The sequence below is a fragment of the Chroicocephalus ridibundus genome, chromosome 18 (genome assembly GCF_963924245.1).
Source record: "Chroicocephalus ridibundus chromosome 18, bChrRid1.1, whole genome shotgun sequence".
In the NCBI taxonomy this organism is placed as follows: Eukaryota; Metazoa; Chordata; class Aves; order Charadriiformes; family Laridae; genus Chroicocephalus; species Chroicocephalus ridibundus.
The window spans coordinates 3832571-3851411 of record NC_086301.1 but is presented as its reverse complement, the minus strand read 5'-3'; the positions used below and the strand labels follow the sequence as shown (position 1 = coordinate 3851411).

At 48.1% G+C, this 18841-nt stretch overlaps 1 protein-coding gene across 3 annotated transcripts in view; it reads right to left on the bottom strand.

Annotated features, from left to right (window-relative positions):
• Positions 1–222: 222 nt before the first annotated feature.
• The window catches only part of SORL1 (sortilin related receptor 1), a 53091-nt gene continuing 34472 nt past the window's right edge, over positions 223–18841 (bottom strand). For all 3 annotated transcript variants that reach the window (XM_063355234.1, XM_063355232.1, XM_063355233.1), the window contains exons 29-48: positions 18558–18689; positions 17716–17850; positions 17197–17352; positions 16451–16600; positions 15904–16032; positions 14386–14512; positions 13660–13829; positions 12956–13068; positions 12503–12607; positions 11461–11533; positions 10196–10278; positions 9820–9916; positions 9069–9253; positions 8471–8590; positions 8206–8370; positions 7173–7347; positions 6513–6619; positions 5659–5851; positions 5330–5542; positions 223–4850 (exon numbers count right to left, since the gene is read on the bottom strand). In XM_063355234.1, coding sequence (XP_063211304.1) covers positions 4783–4850; positions 5330–5542; positions 5659–5851; positions 6513–6619; positions 7173–7347; positions 8206–8370; positions 8471–8590; positions 9069–9253; positions 9820–9916; positions 10196–10278; positions 11461–11533; positions 12503–12607; positions 12956–13068; positions 13660–13829; positions 14386–14512; positions 15904–16032; positions 16451–16600; positions 17197–17352; positions 17716–17850; positions 18558–18689 — 2696 coding nt within the window. In that variant the 3' untranslated portion in view covers positions 223–4782. The remainder of the gene's footprint in view (positions 4851–5329; positions 5543–5658; positions 5852–6512; positions 6620–7172; positions 7348–8205; positions 8371–8470; positions 8591–9068; positions 9254–9819; positions 9917–10195; positions 10279–11460; positions 11534–12502; positions 12608–12955; positions 13069–13659; positions 13830–14385; positions 14513–15903; positions 16033–16450; positions 16601–17196; positions 17353–17715; positions 17851–18557; positions 18690–18841) is intronic.

Sequence of the window (18841 nt, the reverse complement as noted above, 5' to 3'; positions counted from 1 at the left end):
AGGAAGGGACCGAGAACTAGCCAGATACGTGATCGCATTATGAATGTTAGTGGCACATCTCTAGTAGGGACTCTGCTGCTCCTTCTGCAGAAAGCTCAATTTTTCTGTTTCTGATCATCCTGTTAGGTTATAGAACGCGTCCTTCTAATGTGAAACAAAAATGAAATATGGGTCAGAAAAGAGTCTCCTTGTTATTGCACTAGACACACAGAGATAATAATTTGGGAAACCAGAATTTGTTTTGTTTACCCAGTCCATTTTTATTATTATCATTGAGTGGGAAAAAAACCTGACAGACAAAAATTCCTTCAAAATTGTGCAATAATAACATCACAGAAATCAGTGAATGAATAATAAAATAAAAAAAGACACAGAGTAGCAATTCAAATGGTATAGTCTTAAACTTCGCCTAAGGAGTCAGATTAGAAGTTGACACTAGCTCTAAAAAACTCATTAGGGACTGGCTGCTTGTAGACTGCTGCATGTTTTGAAGGATTAATTATAAATGTTTCAGCTAGTTCCAGCAACGAAGGTGCTCTCTGGGTCCAAGGAACTAACTCAATTGCACCATTTCCCTTCTGAAGTCCATTTTAAGGAGACCTGAAAGTTGTTTTGGAAAATGTTATTTCGGTCTTTCCTGAACACAATTTTACATTTCCACCAGCAAATTAGTGAAGTTTGTTGTTAAACACTTCTCTGTCCCTACAAAGAGATTTCAAGCATATGCAGATCCTAAAACTGAAATCTGCCCTGCGAGGGAAGAAGGAGAGTCCCTGGCTCGGGGGAGGCTTCCCTGGTGGCTAATGGGATTTTGGGGCTGCTTTTGGCGACTCTGGAAACGGGGTTAGTAAATAATCCTGCCCTGCCGGTTGCCTGGGCCAGGCAGATCCCTCTCCACCCAGACAGGAGCTTTCAGGTCACTTCTTCCAGGGTTTCTAGAAACCTGCAGGAAGCAATACTGTTTTGTGACCGCCAAGGTGACCTGTGAACACAATGGTCCTTTGGCCACGGGGCCAAAAGACGATGGCATGGATGTTGGTGGCCAGCATTGTCCCGCCACATGCTCCCTCACGCTCGTATGCTCGCTCCTCCCCTTTCTGGCTGGGAACACGCTCGTATACATCTACATATATGCAACTTGATCTCTGTCCAAGGAAAATAGCCTTTTCCCAGAACTACATCTGCAGCTCTCTCCTCCTAATGCTGTGTCAAGGTAGGAGCACATGGAACAAGTTACGGCAGGGTTAGCCGGGGCGTGAACTTACGGCGCGCCAGCTATTCTGCAGATTAAATATCTGCATGCAGAGTATTCCCCTGCGGTCAACACAACGTGCTTCACCCCTCTCTGAAATTCCTCTGAGCTTTTACCCGGGGCACTGGCCGTCGACTGAGCAGCAGGGCACCGCAGCCGTTTTACGGAGGAGCCATGCGATTTATTCAGGCTGGAAGGACTGCTCTTTGGATCCTGAATGGGTGTTCAGATCTCAAGCCTTGAAAATGCCACCTCCTTGTGAAAAGCAAAACCCCCGTCCCAAAAAACACAAAAACCCTCAAAACACAAAAACACACAAAAAACCCTCAAAAAAACCCCGAGCCAAAGCAAAACAAGACTCACGGTCCAAAACCCCACCAGATTTTAGTGTTCGACCTTAGTCTTTTGTTCAAATGGACTTAAGAGTACCAGCGGGCACCTGCAGGGAAATCTGAAATGGATGTAAACACAAATTAACTGGAAGAAGTTCCTCCTAAACATTCCTCCCATACCCCCTTTTTACCTTATGGATCCCAACATTTCACTGGGTTCCCATGAGGTAAACCCAAGTCACCTCCCAAAAGTTAGGGTAACGACTCATGTCACATTGCATAAGGCTACGGAAACAAAACCAGAACAAAATATGCGTCCACATCCCTGTACCATATTTACACCAGAACCCTCCCACCCCATATACGTTTCTGTGAACAAGATTCCGTGCTTGAAAAGTTCATAAAAATATACAATTTACCCAGAACTGCAGCTGTCCTGCTCACTCCCTGCCTGGGGCTTAGACTTCTCTATTTCTATACAAAATACAGGAGCCCTGTGAAGTTGCTTTGCTGAGAGCACAGTGGTGATTTTTGCAATGAAGGGAAAGTCTCTGCGGGTGGGGTGTGCCTGTGCGTTACAGTACTGTCCACATATATGGTAAATTCAGCTTTGCAGGAAGCTTGCCTGTTGCCGTGCTCTTAAACCCCGGTCCAACGCTGGGGCCACTCTGTAGACGGAGCTCAGAGGGCTCCGTTCCACCCACGTTGAGGCACAGGTAACCGGGAGCATCGCTTTTGAGTACAGTATTACAGCAACACGCTTTGCCGTGGCAATAGGCTGAGCTCCGTACGAGTGTGGCTGAGCCACGGGTACAAAGGAGCCTTTCAGAATGGCCAGAAGTGACCTGTCCCCCAGCTGACGCTCGAAAGCATCCAACCACAGGATGTCTGCAGAGTATAAAGTGGTTACCAGGGTCCCCCTTGGCATCTGCCTCCCAGATAGAGACACAAGATGGGCTAAATTCGACTCGCTGTACTCAAGCAGGATTTAGCCTGGAGGAGTAAAGTAGCAGTATTTAACCAATGGTAATTCTCACCAGAGAAGTACCATCTTCTGGGATGCTGCACTGTAGTTTTCCATTACCTGTGCCAGAAATATTTGCCTAATGAGGAAGGGGTTCAGTACTCTTTATCTCTGCTTTTAGGCTTTCTTTCCTATATCAAATCTTTTGATTTATATCTTTAGAGTAGTTTAGCTTCTAGGTCAGATTCTGGTCTCCCTATGTAGCTGTAATTCTAGACAAAATTGAACTATACATGCTGGGTTGATGTACTCAAAATTTTTACTCCTGAACAGCACCTGACCCACTAACAAGGTAAAAATATTGCAACTCTGCAAGCTTTCTGCTACTTATAAAATCTGTTATTGTTTGGTCCCAGCTTTGGGGGAAAAAACTGTCACCGGGAATGATAACACCAGTAACTGAAAATAGAGTTAGTATTTCTATAGAGTATCAAACCATAGAGAACTTCAACTTTCTATACATTTTCTGTATGCAAAATTAAATGGATTGGTCATGTATCAAAACATAGTTGGCCTCTCTCATTTCATCTGTAGGAAGACTGCAATTATAACTGAATTTACACAGCAAAAATACTTTCGGTTTTAACAAAGAAAACAGTGTGACAAGACAGTGTGCTGTATTTTACTGGTGCGAAGCTTTGCATATATAGAGCAGGGACAGGCGTGACCCGTGAATAGCTGCTCGTGTCGTCGCTCTTGGGTTGGCAAGTAGTTGGATTCGTGGTGAGATTCATGTTTTGCTATCACTGCTATCGACAGTGGTAACCAGACATTTCTACTGCTTAGCTTGGTAGTCAGTATTATGTCTACTGGGAACGTAAGATGACTAGTGATGGGAAAATAATATATATACGTGTATATATATATATATGTTACTTCTAAAGCTGAAGGTACAACTACAGCTACTTTTAGGAAATACTAATGAAGGAGGATCAAATCCGTGCTGTAAACCTAATGAATTTAGATTCTTTAGTAATTACAGCCCTGTATGACTGTGGAAAATCTGTATGTGAAGCTGTTTCCTAGTTGCGCACAGTGGAGGCTCCCCCTTCCGTCCCCCCGACATAGTAGCATCTTAGAGAAGCTCCACGGAGGAAAGGTGTCCTGATTAGCTGGGAAGTGTGTTTTAAGGTGTAGGGGCAATTTTTTTCAGTGACGTTATTAGCATAAACTACAGATTTATCGGGCTGCGCGTGAGGGGCACGGTCAGCAGCTTGGTAACTGCAGGTGCCCTCCGAAGGGGTTTGGGCAGCAGTGGGAGGGAACAGTGTGTTGTCACCGCACACCTGAGAGCGAGGGTCAGAACTGCTGAGCCTGGGCGCTTGCTGCCCGGGGGTAATCGCTCTCCTGCGGGCAGAGCCCCCAGACCCTCCTGCTAATGGCCCCTGGCATCTTACACACGCACGCAAGGGTTTCCATGACCCTTGGCGGCATGGTTTGGTAGGGATGCTTTTGGCTTATTGGTACGGCAGCAGGAAAGCTAAACTCACATGTAAAGTATGGGCTGCAGTACCTTGACTCGGGCTCTGAGATTGCCAAAAGATTGTGTCTTTTAATAAGGGGGAGAAATATGTAAAAATAAGGATTTTTATTATCATGGCAAGAACGATGATGGGGATGCCAAGATACTACTGCCTTGCAAGATAAAGTGGCACATGTTCTACACAATAATGTGTACAATGTCTGACGACTTTGGAAACCTGGTCTCAAGCAGATTTCCCAATAAATTAACACAACAAAAATACTTTCATATAAAACAAAGTCCAAAGGATTTTTTTTTTTAAGTAAAAGCAAAACCTTCAGGGACTATATTACTTATCTCTCTCTACATATATAATCTCCTGAATTATTTTTTTTAAATAAATTTATTCTCGTCTTAGAAAAATAAAATGAGTAGCCAATTTAGTCAACGTAAAATATCTCACAGACTTAAAAGCATGCCCAGCAAGCATAGCCTTGTAAGACTAAATTAATGTTAAATCAAAGCAATTTCTTACTAAACCAACCTAGTCTGCAATTCACAGTTGATTACTACAAAGTGTATTTTTTAAATTTTTTTGGCCCATATAAAAATAACATATTGCAACTCAAAGTGCATTTTTAAAATAAACAATCAACTATTTTTATCAAATAAAATATTTACACCATTTGGTTTTTACAGTCAGAAATGCGCTTCATGCGATGACCATGGGAACATCATCTGAAAATCCAGTTATCATTGGGGCTTCGTCATCCTCATCTCCTGAAAAACAAACCCAGAGCTCTGTTACGCTGCCCTCAGCGTTTCATGGGGCACGAGGAAACCGGCTACTGAAGCTGGCCACCAAACTGCCCTCAAACCCAGTATATTATGGCCTCGCTCGTGCTCTTACCTGGTTGTTGTATGTTATATTCGGTTTTAACAGATTTGCCTTCATAGAATCATAGAATGGTTAGAGTTGGAAGGGACCTTAATGATCATCCATTTCCAACCCCCCTGCCATGGGCAGGGACACCTCCCACTAGACCAGGCTGCTCAAAGCCCCGTCCAACCTGGTCCTCTAGGGATGGGGTGGTTTAAGTTCCTAAAAACATTTATCCCGGGCCAGCTTTGTACTCTTGGAAGAGGAACGAATCCATAGAGATTCTAATGCCAAAAGCGTCCCCAAGCATGATGGAAAAGTTAGGTCTCGCACCGATTTCACATCCTTAAGGCTGGGCATGAAACCCAGGGCTACATACCTAAATCATCTCCCGAGGAGAAGATGGCCGAGCCCAGGCGGGAGCTGTAGTGGCTGTTTGCGAAGGCAGTGAAGCTGTTCTGCAGCCGTCGGTGCCTCACGTACAGCACCACGAACCCAATCCCGAGGGTCACCAGCAGCAGGAACAGCACTGGTACCACGATGGCAGCGACATCTGTGGGTCTATCGGTTTTTGAGGCAGAGGAGTCTTCACCTAAGATGAGGGAGGGCAAGAACTGCCGTTAGCAACTGATAGCACATTTCTCCAGGAGTCTGTGAGGCTTTCGTTAGTCTTTGAGAAGGAGGATGGGGAAAACGCCAGGGACTTACCAGTTCCTAGTTCATCATAGAGAAGCGTGGCCGGCTCACCGCACATCTGCCCGCTGTACAGGCACCTGGCCTGAACGGTGAATGAGTAGTTGTGACCTATCTTCAGGTTGGAAACTTTGAAGAAGTTTTCTGTGGTGTTCCCGAGATAAGCTGTGATGTTTAGCAAGCTGTCAAACATGTGAATCTCGTAACCCTTTGTGAAAACAAAGACACAAACCCCAAATCACTCGGCTGCAGAGGTCAGGTTTGCTCCTTCTGATAGGGCTTTGAAACTTGTTTCTCCTCCTGAATCCAGCTTTGATGCAACGTACTGGGCTATCAGCTGGGAGAGAGCAGTGCGGAGCCTCCTCCAGGCATCTGTCGGTGTGCATTGACCTTGGCCAGTCCAGGGAGGAGAGACAATTTTGCTCTGTCTGGTTCACTCCGTTCTTAGCACTCACCCGAGACCACCCAAAACACAGAGTCCGGTAACCGTCATGGCTTTTTTGGCGTAGTTTGCTACCTGCCCGGGCCCTGACAGAGAATGTGTCACAGATTTTCTATCAAAGTCTAAATAATGACAAGTCTCAGACGCTAGCGATGTGCTTCCCGGCACGGCGGGGCAGTGTCCTATTCCCAGTCCTTTTGCATGTGACAACTGACCTTTTCTAAGAGGATAATTATGTTCCTAAAAGGTGACCGACTGGATCTATCAGCTTGAGCGCCTTAGTCATGATAGGAATTGAAGTGAGCTCTACACAGAGCTCATCAAGGACACTTGGAGGACCAGAACGTACTGGTGGTTTTTAAAGAGTCTGTAAAAGGAGGTTTTTCTGAAACACTGCCTGTAGGTCAGGAGAGACCGCGCAACTTACCCGGCTTTCATTGAAATTACTCTCCTTTAATGCCAAACTCTTCCAAAAAAGTAGAATGTGGTCATTTTCTGTTATAATTTTCAAGGCGTCTGGTGCAGACAGTGGAACTGCAAATGAGAAAAAATGGCAGGCGGGTTAGATTTTAACACTGGAGACGATGTCCTTTTGGCTGAGAAACAGCAACGGGGTCACTTCTGAGACTTAGTATTTTTTAGGGATCGGCACAATACTCTGCTTAGAAAAGGGCTGTACTGGAGGAGAGGATACTGTGGCACGTAATCGGGGTTCAGTGGGTTTCAGTGGGTTTTTATAGTAGGACCATAATGGTTCTTGATGGTGTCTACACAGCCAAACAGGTGTCTTTCCCAGCTCCATCTAGGCAGGAGACAAACTCCCCGGTTATCGTTTGGGAGGCTTTCTCTCCGCTGCTGTTGTTCGGGCATTTAACTGGGAGCTCTCCTCCCTGGGAGCAGCAGGGGAGGCCTCTTGGAGCTGGGTTTTGTCTGTGGGAGAGGACGAAGTGATGCAGAACCAGTACTGCAGCCTGCAGCCAGAGCAGGGGTGGGATGGATGGCGGGAGGGACGGTGCTGGATTCCCTCTAGTGGACATTGCGGCAAGGACTCGCCCCGGCACACGCCCAGCACTACTCTTCCCTTTACCTGTGCCGATCTTCACGCTGGATTCTTTGCTCATGTTTCCCAGTTGAACAATCACGTGGTATTTGCCTCCTGGTTCAAGTTTCTTAATGGTGTACTCCACCGTGCTGTTCCGGGTTTTCACTTTGTAGATTTTATCTGTTTTTCTTACTAAATCTTTAACAGCAACGGCATATAACTGGAGGAGGAGGAAAGGCACAGGCGGTGAAAGACCATACTTTCCTGCAGCTTGCTAGCAATCTCATACAGTGATAGGACATTAGATGGGGTGGGGGACAAAATTTGAATTAAACCATGCCTGCAGTCTATAAAAAGCCTAGGAAGCAAGATTTCAAGCCTCTTGCTGCACTCACTGGATCCCTGCCCAAGATCCATATTTACAGATACAGAAAATGCAGTTACTGGAACAGATGAGGGCAGGAGGAAAATCTCAGGTTGTATTTCTTAATGAATCACAAGGATGCAATGCAAACTCCTGCCCTGTCAAAGTTTCCACTTTTGCCGGGAAGATTTATACCTTTGCCGTTAAATTCTCTGGACCAGAATAGGAGCGGAAAGCTTGCTGAGAAAATGACTTGCCTTCAATGGAGCGAGACCTGACGGTACGCCAGCATGCCAGAAAACAGAACCGGGCTTTGTTGGGGCTGCGCTGGGGTGGGAGGCAGAGCCCGCAGCCCGGCTGGCCCCACACTTGTCCTGCCGACCTGTGGGCTCTGCTGGGGCTCCGGGGCAAAGCCGAAGCCCAGAACGGTGTTTTCGCACATGCACAAGTTCGCTTTCAGACTGTCAGCAACAGATATCCCAGACCTGACTCTTTTTAAATGCAGCATTGAATGTTATAGTCCTGAGCTAATGGCCACTAATGTGAAGGCAGGAAATGCACGTCCCGGAGGTGTCAGCATCTTGACGACAACTATTTAGATGGAGGGTAGACCTGATCTCAGACTCAGCTGTCCGTCGGCAGCAGGGTGGAGATCTGTCTTTGAGGGAGGGTTTTGTGTGCAAAAGGATGGGAGAAGGCGCTGTGAGATATTACCATGTCCTGGTCAGGCGAATCGTAGGGCGATTCCCACTTAATGACGGCGAACGTCTTTCCGGTATGCACCGAGTGGAGGTGCCGAGGGGGAAGCCGATTGTCAGGGATCATCTTCACCACAACATAGTCGGACGGTGGCCCTTGGTAGGGAGACATCACACGGACCTTGAAGGGATGACGCAGCGGTTAATACTGTGCCTGCACCCTTCGGTCGCAAGCTCCAGCCCGCAGCACAGGTAGGAAGGGGAGCAGAAAAGGAGCCTACCAGAAACAGGTATTGCTCATCCTGCTGCACCAGCACAGTCATGTTGTGGGAGGTCGTGGTGGTGTTGTGAGGGCTCCTGTACAGCTCTAGGAAGGATGTGGCGTAGAAGATGCCGTAGACCTGCGGAGGAAGAGCACAACAGGGACGGTACAGAGTTTGGCAAGGGCCAGGGCTCCCACCCGAACTTTCTCTGGCTGTTGCTTTTCAGGGACATGACGCAAAGACCCTTTTTCCTCTGAGCACTCTCTCCTGGCCACGTTCCGGTTCAGTCTGTCCGCTCACACTCCCCACCCCAAAATTCCTGGGCTCAGCTCTGATAACACAGCAGTCAACTGAAAGACTACTGGAGCATCATGCTATCTGTATTTCAGCCACTTCTCCCCTGGAGCAGTGTCTGAACAAATAGACAACATGAAGGTTTTCTTTTCTTCTATTTAAGGGGAAGCAGGTGCTTTCCCTCATTTTTTGAGCGTAAAATTTTCAGGTTCTCACAACTCAGTCCCAACTCATAACCCTGTTTTAAGATTTTTTTCTTGTGTTTTGAGGCCCTGAGCTAGACCCTATCCTGGCTGGTGAGAAAAGAGAGTCGGTGCCTTACGACATTCCTTGGTCCGGTCCAGCTGCACTCCACCGCAGTCTGGTTGATGGCCTTGGCTTTGAGACTTGGCGATGCAGGTCTTGTCCCACTGGTCACCACATGTACAAAAGACAGAGGGCTGTCACCCAGCTCCGTCCTAGCCCAAGCAGAAATTTCATAGGGGGTGTGTGCTGTCAAATTTGCCACTGAGCAAGAAGAGAAACATGCACTATTAGGTGAGGCAAAGGACTGCAATGGCAGGGAGAGAGCACTAGGAAATGGTCAGCATCATCAAAAAGTGTTAGACAGGAGCCCACATCTCTTGGTTTGTGTTTTCATTAATTTTGAGTAATTTCCTTCATACAGACGCACCTGGGACTCTGGTATCTAACCTAGCCTATACTTTCCCATATCTAGACTGTGCACACCAGAGATTTTTCCAAAACAGACTTTTGATTAACAGGGACATGTACTGTATGCAAGCCCTAGAAATTGTTGACCTTTTGGAGAGTAGATAAGGAACCACACACAAAATCCTGTGTGATGAGAAAAGGCTAGTGCAGCTGTGGGGGATAAATCCCAAATACGATTGAAATCTCCAAGTCCTAAGAACAGAGGTCAAGGATTTGTTGGTTTGTCCTCCCAAGATTTACGCTTTCCTAAAACCAAACTGCTCAGTTGCAAAAAAAGAAATAAAAATCCTATAGCCTTCCATAAAACCTTCCGTTGGGTGTTGACTAAAGCAGAATTTTACACTTTGCACAGAATTTACCTTTCTGGATGGACTTTTCTCCTTCTATGATCAGAGTCCTTTTTTCCTGCCTGTGTGTATCAAATGTCCAGTAGATGTTCACGACATAACCGCTGACCTGTCAAGCAGCAAGGGCACACAATACGAACTATCAGTTCAGCTGGTTTTGCATGCAGTGAAAAACTCGCCATTGAAAGTCTTTGCATTGTGTTTTCTATCCTAATTAAGAGTGTCGGGGCGGTTTATGGGTAGAAATAAATGATTTGGCATGAAATAACTAGCTTCAAAAATTAATTGCAATACTTAAATAGGTGACAGCTTATCCCATCCAGTATTTAGCATTTATCCAGTGCAGGCCTTTTTACTCTAGTTTCAGAAGTAAAGCTTGAAATTTTACCTTGATATTAGTAGTCATTTTTAGGCTGAAACTGATGGAGTCCTCGCTGTAGCTCTCAATGCGTATGACAGGCGGAGGAATGACTGTAAGGAAAGAGAGAAACAGCTGTTAGCGCAACTCAAAGAAATACAAATACTAATCGAGAGGGGACAGGTAAAATACAGGCTTCCATTATGACAATCACCTCTCGGACCAGGAATCCCCCCATCTTCCAGCCCCAACCTTGCCTGTCTCTAAGACACGTGCCACTCAAAGAAGGCACCGACACGCTGTACCTCTGTCATTTTTTCAGCCACCTAAAAGCTGCCTTATCTGTGCCTGGCTCAGTACAGGCGGGACACAAAGAGCTCTGGAGACAGGTATTTACTTCTGAACTCAGTGGGACAAGTTCATATCACAGCTAGTGGCTCCTGGTGAGGGAGGTCGGGCGCTATTGGTGGGGCCAGCTGCCAAACGCTCATGCAAAACCTGAAGGGAAAGTTGTTACGATTCTTTCTACCTCTGTTTTTCTAACCATCAGGTACTCATGTACTTCATATTATCTGAATCCTGCAACTTGAGTAGCATGGTGTTTTCTTTCCTTCCTTTGTCAACATAGTGAGGACGCACTTTTATCTAACAAATTAGCAGACAATTTTGACATCCGAATATAGGTTTGGAAGGAAAACTTGGCATGAATACAAATGATTTCAAAAGGCTTTTCTAAAAACAGTTTGGAAGGAAATGATTTACTGTGTTGTTCGAATTTATCAACTGTCAGACTGTAATGTTGTGATAGTTGCTGGGATTCTTAGTGGTCTTTTAGTGGTCTAACCTACATGAGATGCAGAAACCATCATAATTATAACCTAAGAGGGTGCAGAAAGCATCCTTTCAGGCAGTGATAGTGAAGGAGTTTAGCGGTAATGTGTCTCGCCTCTCCAAAGGTAGGATCTAGCCTACACAAGTCAGAGGGAATCCATCTGCAGTCCAGCAGAGAAAGGCACCTTCTGGACAGGCTTCTCACCCGCTTCCAGGGCAGTACATCCATCCTACGTGCCACAGAGTTCAGAGGAAGAGTTGGTGACCTGTTCAGACTTGCCACTGAACTTTGACGCAGCTCAAGTTAAGGGAAATGGTACGGCAAAGTTGTTAAATAGTGTAAAACGCTCAATAGGGAAGAATGAAGGACGAGGAGGTGGTTATGCATGCTGATGCTAACACTTCGGGCTTATATGCTGCCTTTTTGATATGTGGTCCGAGTCGACCGAAACAACAACATTTACCTTTGCCTTTTACGGTGGTTATGGATTTGGAATCACTCCAATTTCCCACTCCTCGACTAGTTACCGCAGCAACCTTTTCAAATAAGAATATATATAGTTAATATGAACAAATGTACCCTGCCAACATTGTATAATGCAAACAGAGAACGAGGTTAGAGCAAGGTTACGGACGCGGCGGAGCTCATGGGAAAAGGACTTTGAAGCAAACAATAGCTTAATTACTTGGCCATAAAATGCTTATTACAGAGATAAAGCAGACTACTTTAAGTCAATTAAAAGAATCTAAAAGGAGGGAGGTGCATCCTCTTTGCAGATAACCACTCTCTTATAAGATCTTTGAGGAGTCCATCAAGATAAGGAGCTTTGGACTGTGAAGGCTGCAGTGTAGGTAAGAACCGCACCAGGGAAGTCTATGTGAGCACCGAATCCAGTTTCAAAGAGTTATTCAGTAACAGATTAGTATGGGAAGGAATACCAAGGAAGGAAAGACTCACTCCAACCAAGTGTGAGAATGACATTGATTCATGGCTGGGGCGAGGGGTTTATGCCACCTTCCAGCAAACTTCCCCAAGAACCTGTGCTCATTCAGCACAGGGAGGATGGACAATGGCAGAGTATATGTTTCCCAGGGCACACTGTGCAGACTTTCATTTCCTATTCTTATTACTTCTGTCTATAATTACCCAGCTTCTCCCATATGCATACATTCCCCACAGGCAGATCTGCTTCTTTTTCCCAGTCATACAGTCAGGACCAAATTTATCTCTGGCCCAGATCCGGTGCAATTGCAGTGACATTGGAATGGGCAATTAGTAGTGCAGATTTCATAATACAGCCGGGCCTTCTGGGGGAAGGTGCAAATGAAGGGCCTTAATTTGGGCCTTGAAACTATATACACTAGCAGTGCAAATGCCAAGCCCCCATTGAGGGTTGTCATTAAAGGGCAGGATTTGAACAACGTACTTTTTTAGCAAGTACTTGACTGTGCAGGACTTAGACCATTTAGTGAAAAGTAATGAGATGGAGCTGTAAACGTACTCACCCTAACAGTGTATAACGTGTTGACCTGTAAGTTCTGGATCTCAGTGTAGTTCTTGGTGGTTCTAAGGGATGACCACTCCTTGGATCCACTCCTGCTGTACTCCACCTAGGAGCACCAAAACAAGGGATGAGGGCTCCACAGTCAACAATACCGTGAGGTGACAGGTCCCTCTGTGTCAAAAGGTCAGTAGAAAGACGTACAACAGCTTAGAAAGGGAGCCAGAAATGAAATTATGAACCTGAAGGCTCTGTCGCTACCTAGAGCCCTGCGGCATTTCTGCTCCCAACTTGCCCAATGCTCTTAGCAGATTTCTTCTACAAACTGTCCTATTCCTGGCCTGACCCCTCTGCAGAGATATCTGTGTTCAGATAGGCCGTGCTGCCGTGAGTCCCCAGCAGCCTTCCCCATCCCACCACCGGTCCAGACTTGGCCCCGCTGGGCAGCAGGACTCACTATGAATTCCCGTATGAGGCCGTGAGCGATCACGGGGGGACTCCAGCAGCCAAACACCACTCCTTCAGCTTCTTTTTTCAGGGACAGCTGCAGGTTAAAAGGAGCATCTGGTACTGGGGAGAGAAACAGAGGTGTCAGTGACGGTCGCAGTTGTGTGTCCGGATCACACAGGGAAAAGCAGGATTAGGCCAGGGTCTCCCTGAAATCTTGCGATAAAGGGGGAATGGCCACGTGGTCCTGGCTCACGGGAGAGGTTTTCTTCCTACAGTTGTGTCCCGAGTCCCTTTCACTCCTGCTCTGGAGCAATAAAGGGTTTTTTTCTAACTGGGGTGAAGCTAGGATTATGCTAAGCTCTTTTCTTCATTTCATCCCTTAACCTGACCTCCACTCTGCAGCTAGAAAGATCTTGCTTCTTGCGTGCAGTACTGAAGAGTCCCGCAGGCTCAGCACTGCACTGTACCAAGAGATGAACTTCCCAGTGATACTAAACCACTAATCACGGGGAAGAAAGAGGGCAGGCTGGTGACTCAGTGCAGGACTGACTCTAGGCAGGGAACCCACAGCCCTTTTTCCCAGTCCAGCACAATTCCCAGGCCTATGGAAAGACTCCTTTTGTTCCTAACGGGGATACCTCCGTGGTATCTACTTTCTCGGCCAAAGCAGCATGCCTCAGTCACTGATACGAGCCATGCAGGTCCGCTTACATCCTTCGGGTGTCCGGAGGGTGATGAAGTCGTTGGTGTTGTAGACTCGGCTGAGACACTGCACTTGGACTTTCACCTGATAGGTACAGTCAGGCTTGAGGACTTTCAGAATGCTGTTGGTTTTGTTGCTGTGGGTTTCCAAAATCTTCCAAATGCTTTCACCGACCGTCCTGCATGAGAGAGTTGCACCCCTCCAGTCAGGAAAGTGTTTAGGAACAAAGGGTGAAACCATCTATCTGTATGTTAAGAGCTTGCTGCGTAGTTTCCTTTTCAGTAAAGCCACACCACCTGCTTGAAAGGACGCTTTTCGAAAGCCTGAACTAAACATAGTTTAGTGACTTATAAGCACCGTCCTCTGAGGCTTTCTATAACTGCCGTGCTCTAATTTCTTGACTTTGTTCTCATTGTTAGCCGTCCCACAAAGACAAGACCCGAGCAGAAAAAAAAGCCCAAATATAGCCACTTTACTGTCTGTGTAAACAATCTGGAGGAAATAAATACAGCTTTTTACAAATGCCCCCTGGTTACGGCTATTTTGGGTCTCCTTTGCAACCAAGTACAAAGACTATCCAAGCAGAACTAGATTGCACAGTCCTCAGCCTTTCAGGCCTGATTCTGAACTGCACTTTGCTGTAAACATGCGCGCACTGATACCATGCCTGTGTTTCTCCTGTCTTTTACTTGATACGAATAGCAATGGGTCACGCAGTGTAATGCGTAGCGTACCTGTAATAGATGTTGTAGACACAGGAGGCCGAGGACATTCTCTTTGGCCGAGCCCATGTCAGAGTCACATCGCCAGAGAAATCGGCCGTCCACTGGAGGTTCTGGACTTTGTACACGATTGTGTCATCTAAGCAGGCAACGGGAAAAGTTAGTCTATGGGAGGGAAACAAGCCCTTTGCCCAGAACAGAAACAGGAGTGATGTTCATAGCACAAACAACACGGGGAGGCAGAAGCAGTAGTATGACCGAAGAGAGTATTTGCAGCATTCAAATTAGATGTGTAATTTAGGCAGGCGTTATCAGTGGAGAAGAGTGGGCTCTTCAGACGGCAGTTCAGAGCATGAATGTACCCCCGGTGCTCTTAGTTCTCCCCAAAAGTGTACGAGTGCAAACTGATCAGTGCAAGCTAAGTCACTTTTCTACTCATATGACGAATCTGTGCCGTCACTGTAAGCCATCCAGGGCCTTTCTCTGCGTGGTTCTCCTTATCGCATCTCGCCTTCAGCAGAAGGACCCAAGCGAAGGCTGGTTGTTAAAGCAGTAGTCTGGGGATTGCCTGGAACGCCAGCTCTGCGCCTGAATTGCTGCCTGACCTTGGGAGAGGCATTTAGGGGATAACAGCACAGTAAGACCCAGCGGTGGGGACTCGGGGTGCTTATCTGAAACAGCCCAAATCCATTCCCTGTTCTCTCCCTCTGGGTACCGTGTGTCGGAACCCACATCCAAACGCCGTGGCCTGGCCCCGCTTGGGTGCTCAGCTTCATTCCCAGTGCTGTACAGAAACCGAGCAGAGCCAAACCGCTGCTGCTTCGCTTTCCCTGCCCAACTGGAAATGAAACCCAGCGGGCACGCGGGTCCGCAGACAGGCACGGCAAGACAAGCTATCCGAGGGAAAAGAGATGGTTTTCCCTTTGGCATAGCAGCCAAGCTGTGAATCTCGGCAGCTCCTTCTCCCTCCCCTAAACCTGCTAGCCTCTCCCAGTCAATATTTAATTAAAGAACTAAAACCTGATTGATGCTCAACTCCCCAAGCAGTTGGGTAGAAAAGCAGCTGAATCTCATGGCTGGCCAGAGACAGCGATCGATCACCATTATCTGCCCAGGGCGGGCTGCGGCATGCATCCCGCCTGCCTCCGCGGGGCCACCAAAGGCCAGCGTGGGAGGACCAGTGATGGTGTTCAGGCATGCGCCGTGGCTCCCAGGGTCACCTTGCAAAGGAGGACAGAGCCGGAGACTATTGCTTCACCTGTGGGCCGTGTAAAATAGACAGCTTTGCTCTTACCCGTCCTAAAGTTGTTTTTCTGCGTGTGAGGCTGCTGGAAGACAAATTGTCAGTGTAGAAACTAGCCAGAAAGTTTGTCCTGGCTGGTTATTAATGGGTAAGGAGGTAGCTGGGACAATTGAACAGAGGCAGATATGTCTAGGATGTTGTGAATTGAATGGTCATGTATCCGGGAAATCACCTCTGCGTGCTAACACAGAGCAGGGCATGAGAAACGGGAGAGGGCTGCTGCTTACCAGTGCAGTTCCTCTCATCACTGCTGTCGGAGCAGTCCAGATATCCATCACACCGCTCTGTCACCATAATGCAGGCCTCTCCGTCCTCGCATTTATAACCATTAGGGCACAACAGGGTGCTGTGAGTAGCTGAAAGAGGCAGGAAGGTTTCAGGACCTGGGGCAGGAATGTTCCCTCACCAGCACTGGGCTGTTTGCGATGCCACTGCTGGCATTGCTGCCTCAAAAGCAGGGACAATGCTGGGGTGGCTTTACATCAGGGCTGGAGCCCAGGCACAGTGCCAGAAATAGGGCTATCTCATTGTGATGGCATCTCCTGTCGTGGTGGTATCAGAAGAACCTGGAGCTTATCCCACTAAAAACAACCACAGGACTTCTAACGGGAATGGCACTGGTTGTTTTGGATTTTTACTCCTTTTTTTACTGTAATGCTGCATTTACTGCAAGGATTTCACCAGCAATAAAACTCCTCGGCGGCACCCCCATCCTGACAAATAGTTTCCCAAGGGAAAGCGCCAGGCAAGACGCTCTCCTCACCCCGCACTTACGGCAGTTCCTCTCGTCCGTGCCATCCTGGCAGTCCCGCAGGCCGTCGCACCGCTTCCAGTTGGGGATGCACTTGTGCAGCTGCTGGCACTCGAACTCGAACCTGCTGCAGTGTCCCGGGAGCACCGGGGAGGTGGCCGTCACGTTGGGTCCTGCACACGACAGCCAGGGAGTGAGGAGACCGCCTAAGGCACGGCCGGGCTGCTGCTGCCACCAGGAGGGACACCAAAATCCTGTCCCCAGGTCCCGACTCCACTAGATGGCAATCTCTTCCCATCTAGCAGGTAGATGGCTTCTGCTGGGATGACGCCTAAGCCATCCTCTCTCCTGACTGCAGAGGGCTGGAAAAGCAACTGGTTTGCAGAAGACGTCCTGCACCGGCTCGGAGCTCGGCAGCCCTTAGCGAGGACGGCAGCAAGAAAAGCCCCTCTTTTACCCTCAGCGCAGGTGGAAACCCACCCTGCAGCCCTGCTCTCCATGCTGCTACACAATCTGAGACAACGGCATCGGGTTTGAACAACCTCATCTGAGCAGGGACCTGTAGTAATTCATGCCGCTTGTGGGGCTGGAGCACCGTCCCAGCTGGTGGCAGGGGGTCTGACCCCAGGAGAGAGGAGGCGGTAGGCTTTTGCACCACGGCGTAACTCAGCCCTGGTATCTGGCAAGGCCCCGAGACTGAAAGACCTGACAGTCCTGGCAGATGTGATCCTACAGAAAAAGGAAAGGCGCGAGGAAGAGAAAAGCTTACGTGAGGTCGGGCAGGCTTCCTCATCGGAGCCGTCGGTGCAGTCCTTGTAGCCATCGCAGACCCAGCTGTTCATGATGCAGGCGCCGCTGTTGCAACGGAAGTGATTAGGTAAACACGTCGGTGGGATCGATGTAGTAACGGGATGGACCGGAGAACCTAAAAATACACCATTCAGAGCTGATCCGAGAGGCCTGCTCCTGCGTACGGGCTCTAAGCTGTGCCTGTTCCCAGCAGACTGAAAGCCACTATCAGCGGAGGGACGCAGGAATATTACAAGCCCAATATTTTCACCTGCCTTGTATCTGCACAGCTCCTAAGCAGGATTTTTAAAAACATAGAGTAAAAAGATGCATGAGTGTGCACACACAGCCCATTCATGGGGGATTTCTGGAGGCACGGGGCTGGTGCAGGCTGTCCTGAGCAGCCCTGCAGGAAGGTTGAGATGCTGAGAGCGGTCCTTCAGCATGCCGCAGCCCAGCCTCGGCTAGGGCTGCCACGGGCAGAGTCCTGTGCCCTTACCCTCGCAGTCCTTCTCGTCAGACCAGTCCCCGCAGTCGTTCTCCTCGTCGCACTTCCACCGGTTGGGGATGCAGTGCCCATTCCCACACTGGAACTGGTAGTACCGGGAGCAGTTCGGGGCCTCTGTCGGGTTTTCTGACGATGAGAGGAGAGTCCTGTGAGCCCCAGTGTTATCTCACCAGTCTTCTGTATGGCTGAGGTGTGGGAGCGTCTCAGGCCAGGCTACAGCTATCTATTCCCCTGAGCATCATGGTCAGGGTCCTTTCTCTTCTTCTCCAGCATCCCCAGTCCTCACAGCCCTCGCTAGCCTGTTGCCACTGCTATTATGTCTGTGTGCTGGGACCTTCATGGCCAGACACCACCTATGATCTCGGAACCAGAGCTGACAGCGAAATTCAGACAGAGCATTGCAAAAATGGAGAAGCAAACCCTGCAACTCTGAAATGAAGACGCGGCTGCTTTGTCTGGCTGGGTACAGCTCCTACAGCTACCCAGGGAACACTGGTAAATATTGAGTTTGGCTGGAAAAACTGCCTGTCTGCTTTGGGCTGGGAACATGTGGAGTAAATATGGTCACATACGACTTAGTCAACCACAAGATGTGCCAGCCACATCGGATTTTCAGTGTGCTTCATGCCTTCTTCCCCTACCTGCCATATGGGGAAATGACACTGATCTCTATGTAAGACCCTCTGCGATGTGCAAGTGGAATGCTACGCCCACACACGTGCATGTACACACATGAGCGCCTGTGTAAAACATGAAGAAGCCAGTACTCGATGCTCCTGAAAATCAAAGGAGGCTGGAGCTACGGTGACAAGAGACCCTGAGGTACTGCTCACCACAATTTGCTTCATCAGAGTAATCGCCACAGTCATCCATCCCATCGCACTTCCACACCAGGCTGATGCACACCCCGTTCTGGCACTGGAAGCTGAACTGGTCACAGGTCCGGTGGAACTCGGGGTCCTGGGCTGCAGGGTGGCATGGAGAGACAGCAGAGGTTTAGTGTAAAGATCAAGGACTTGAGGGAAACTCATCACTGAGGAGGAGGGAAGGAGCACACTCAGAGGAAATCATGGATTGATAAGCAGAGCATTACAGTCCAAAGCCACATCTCAGGAGA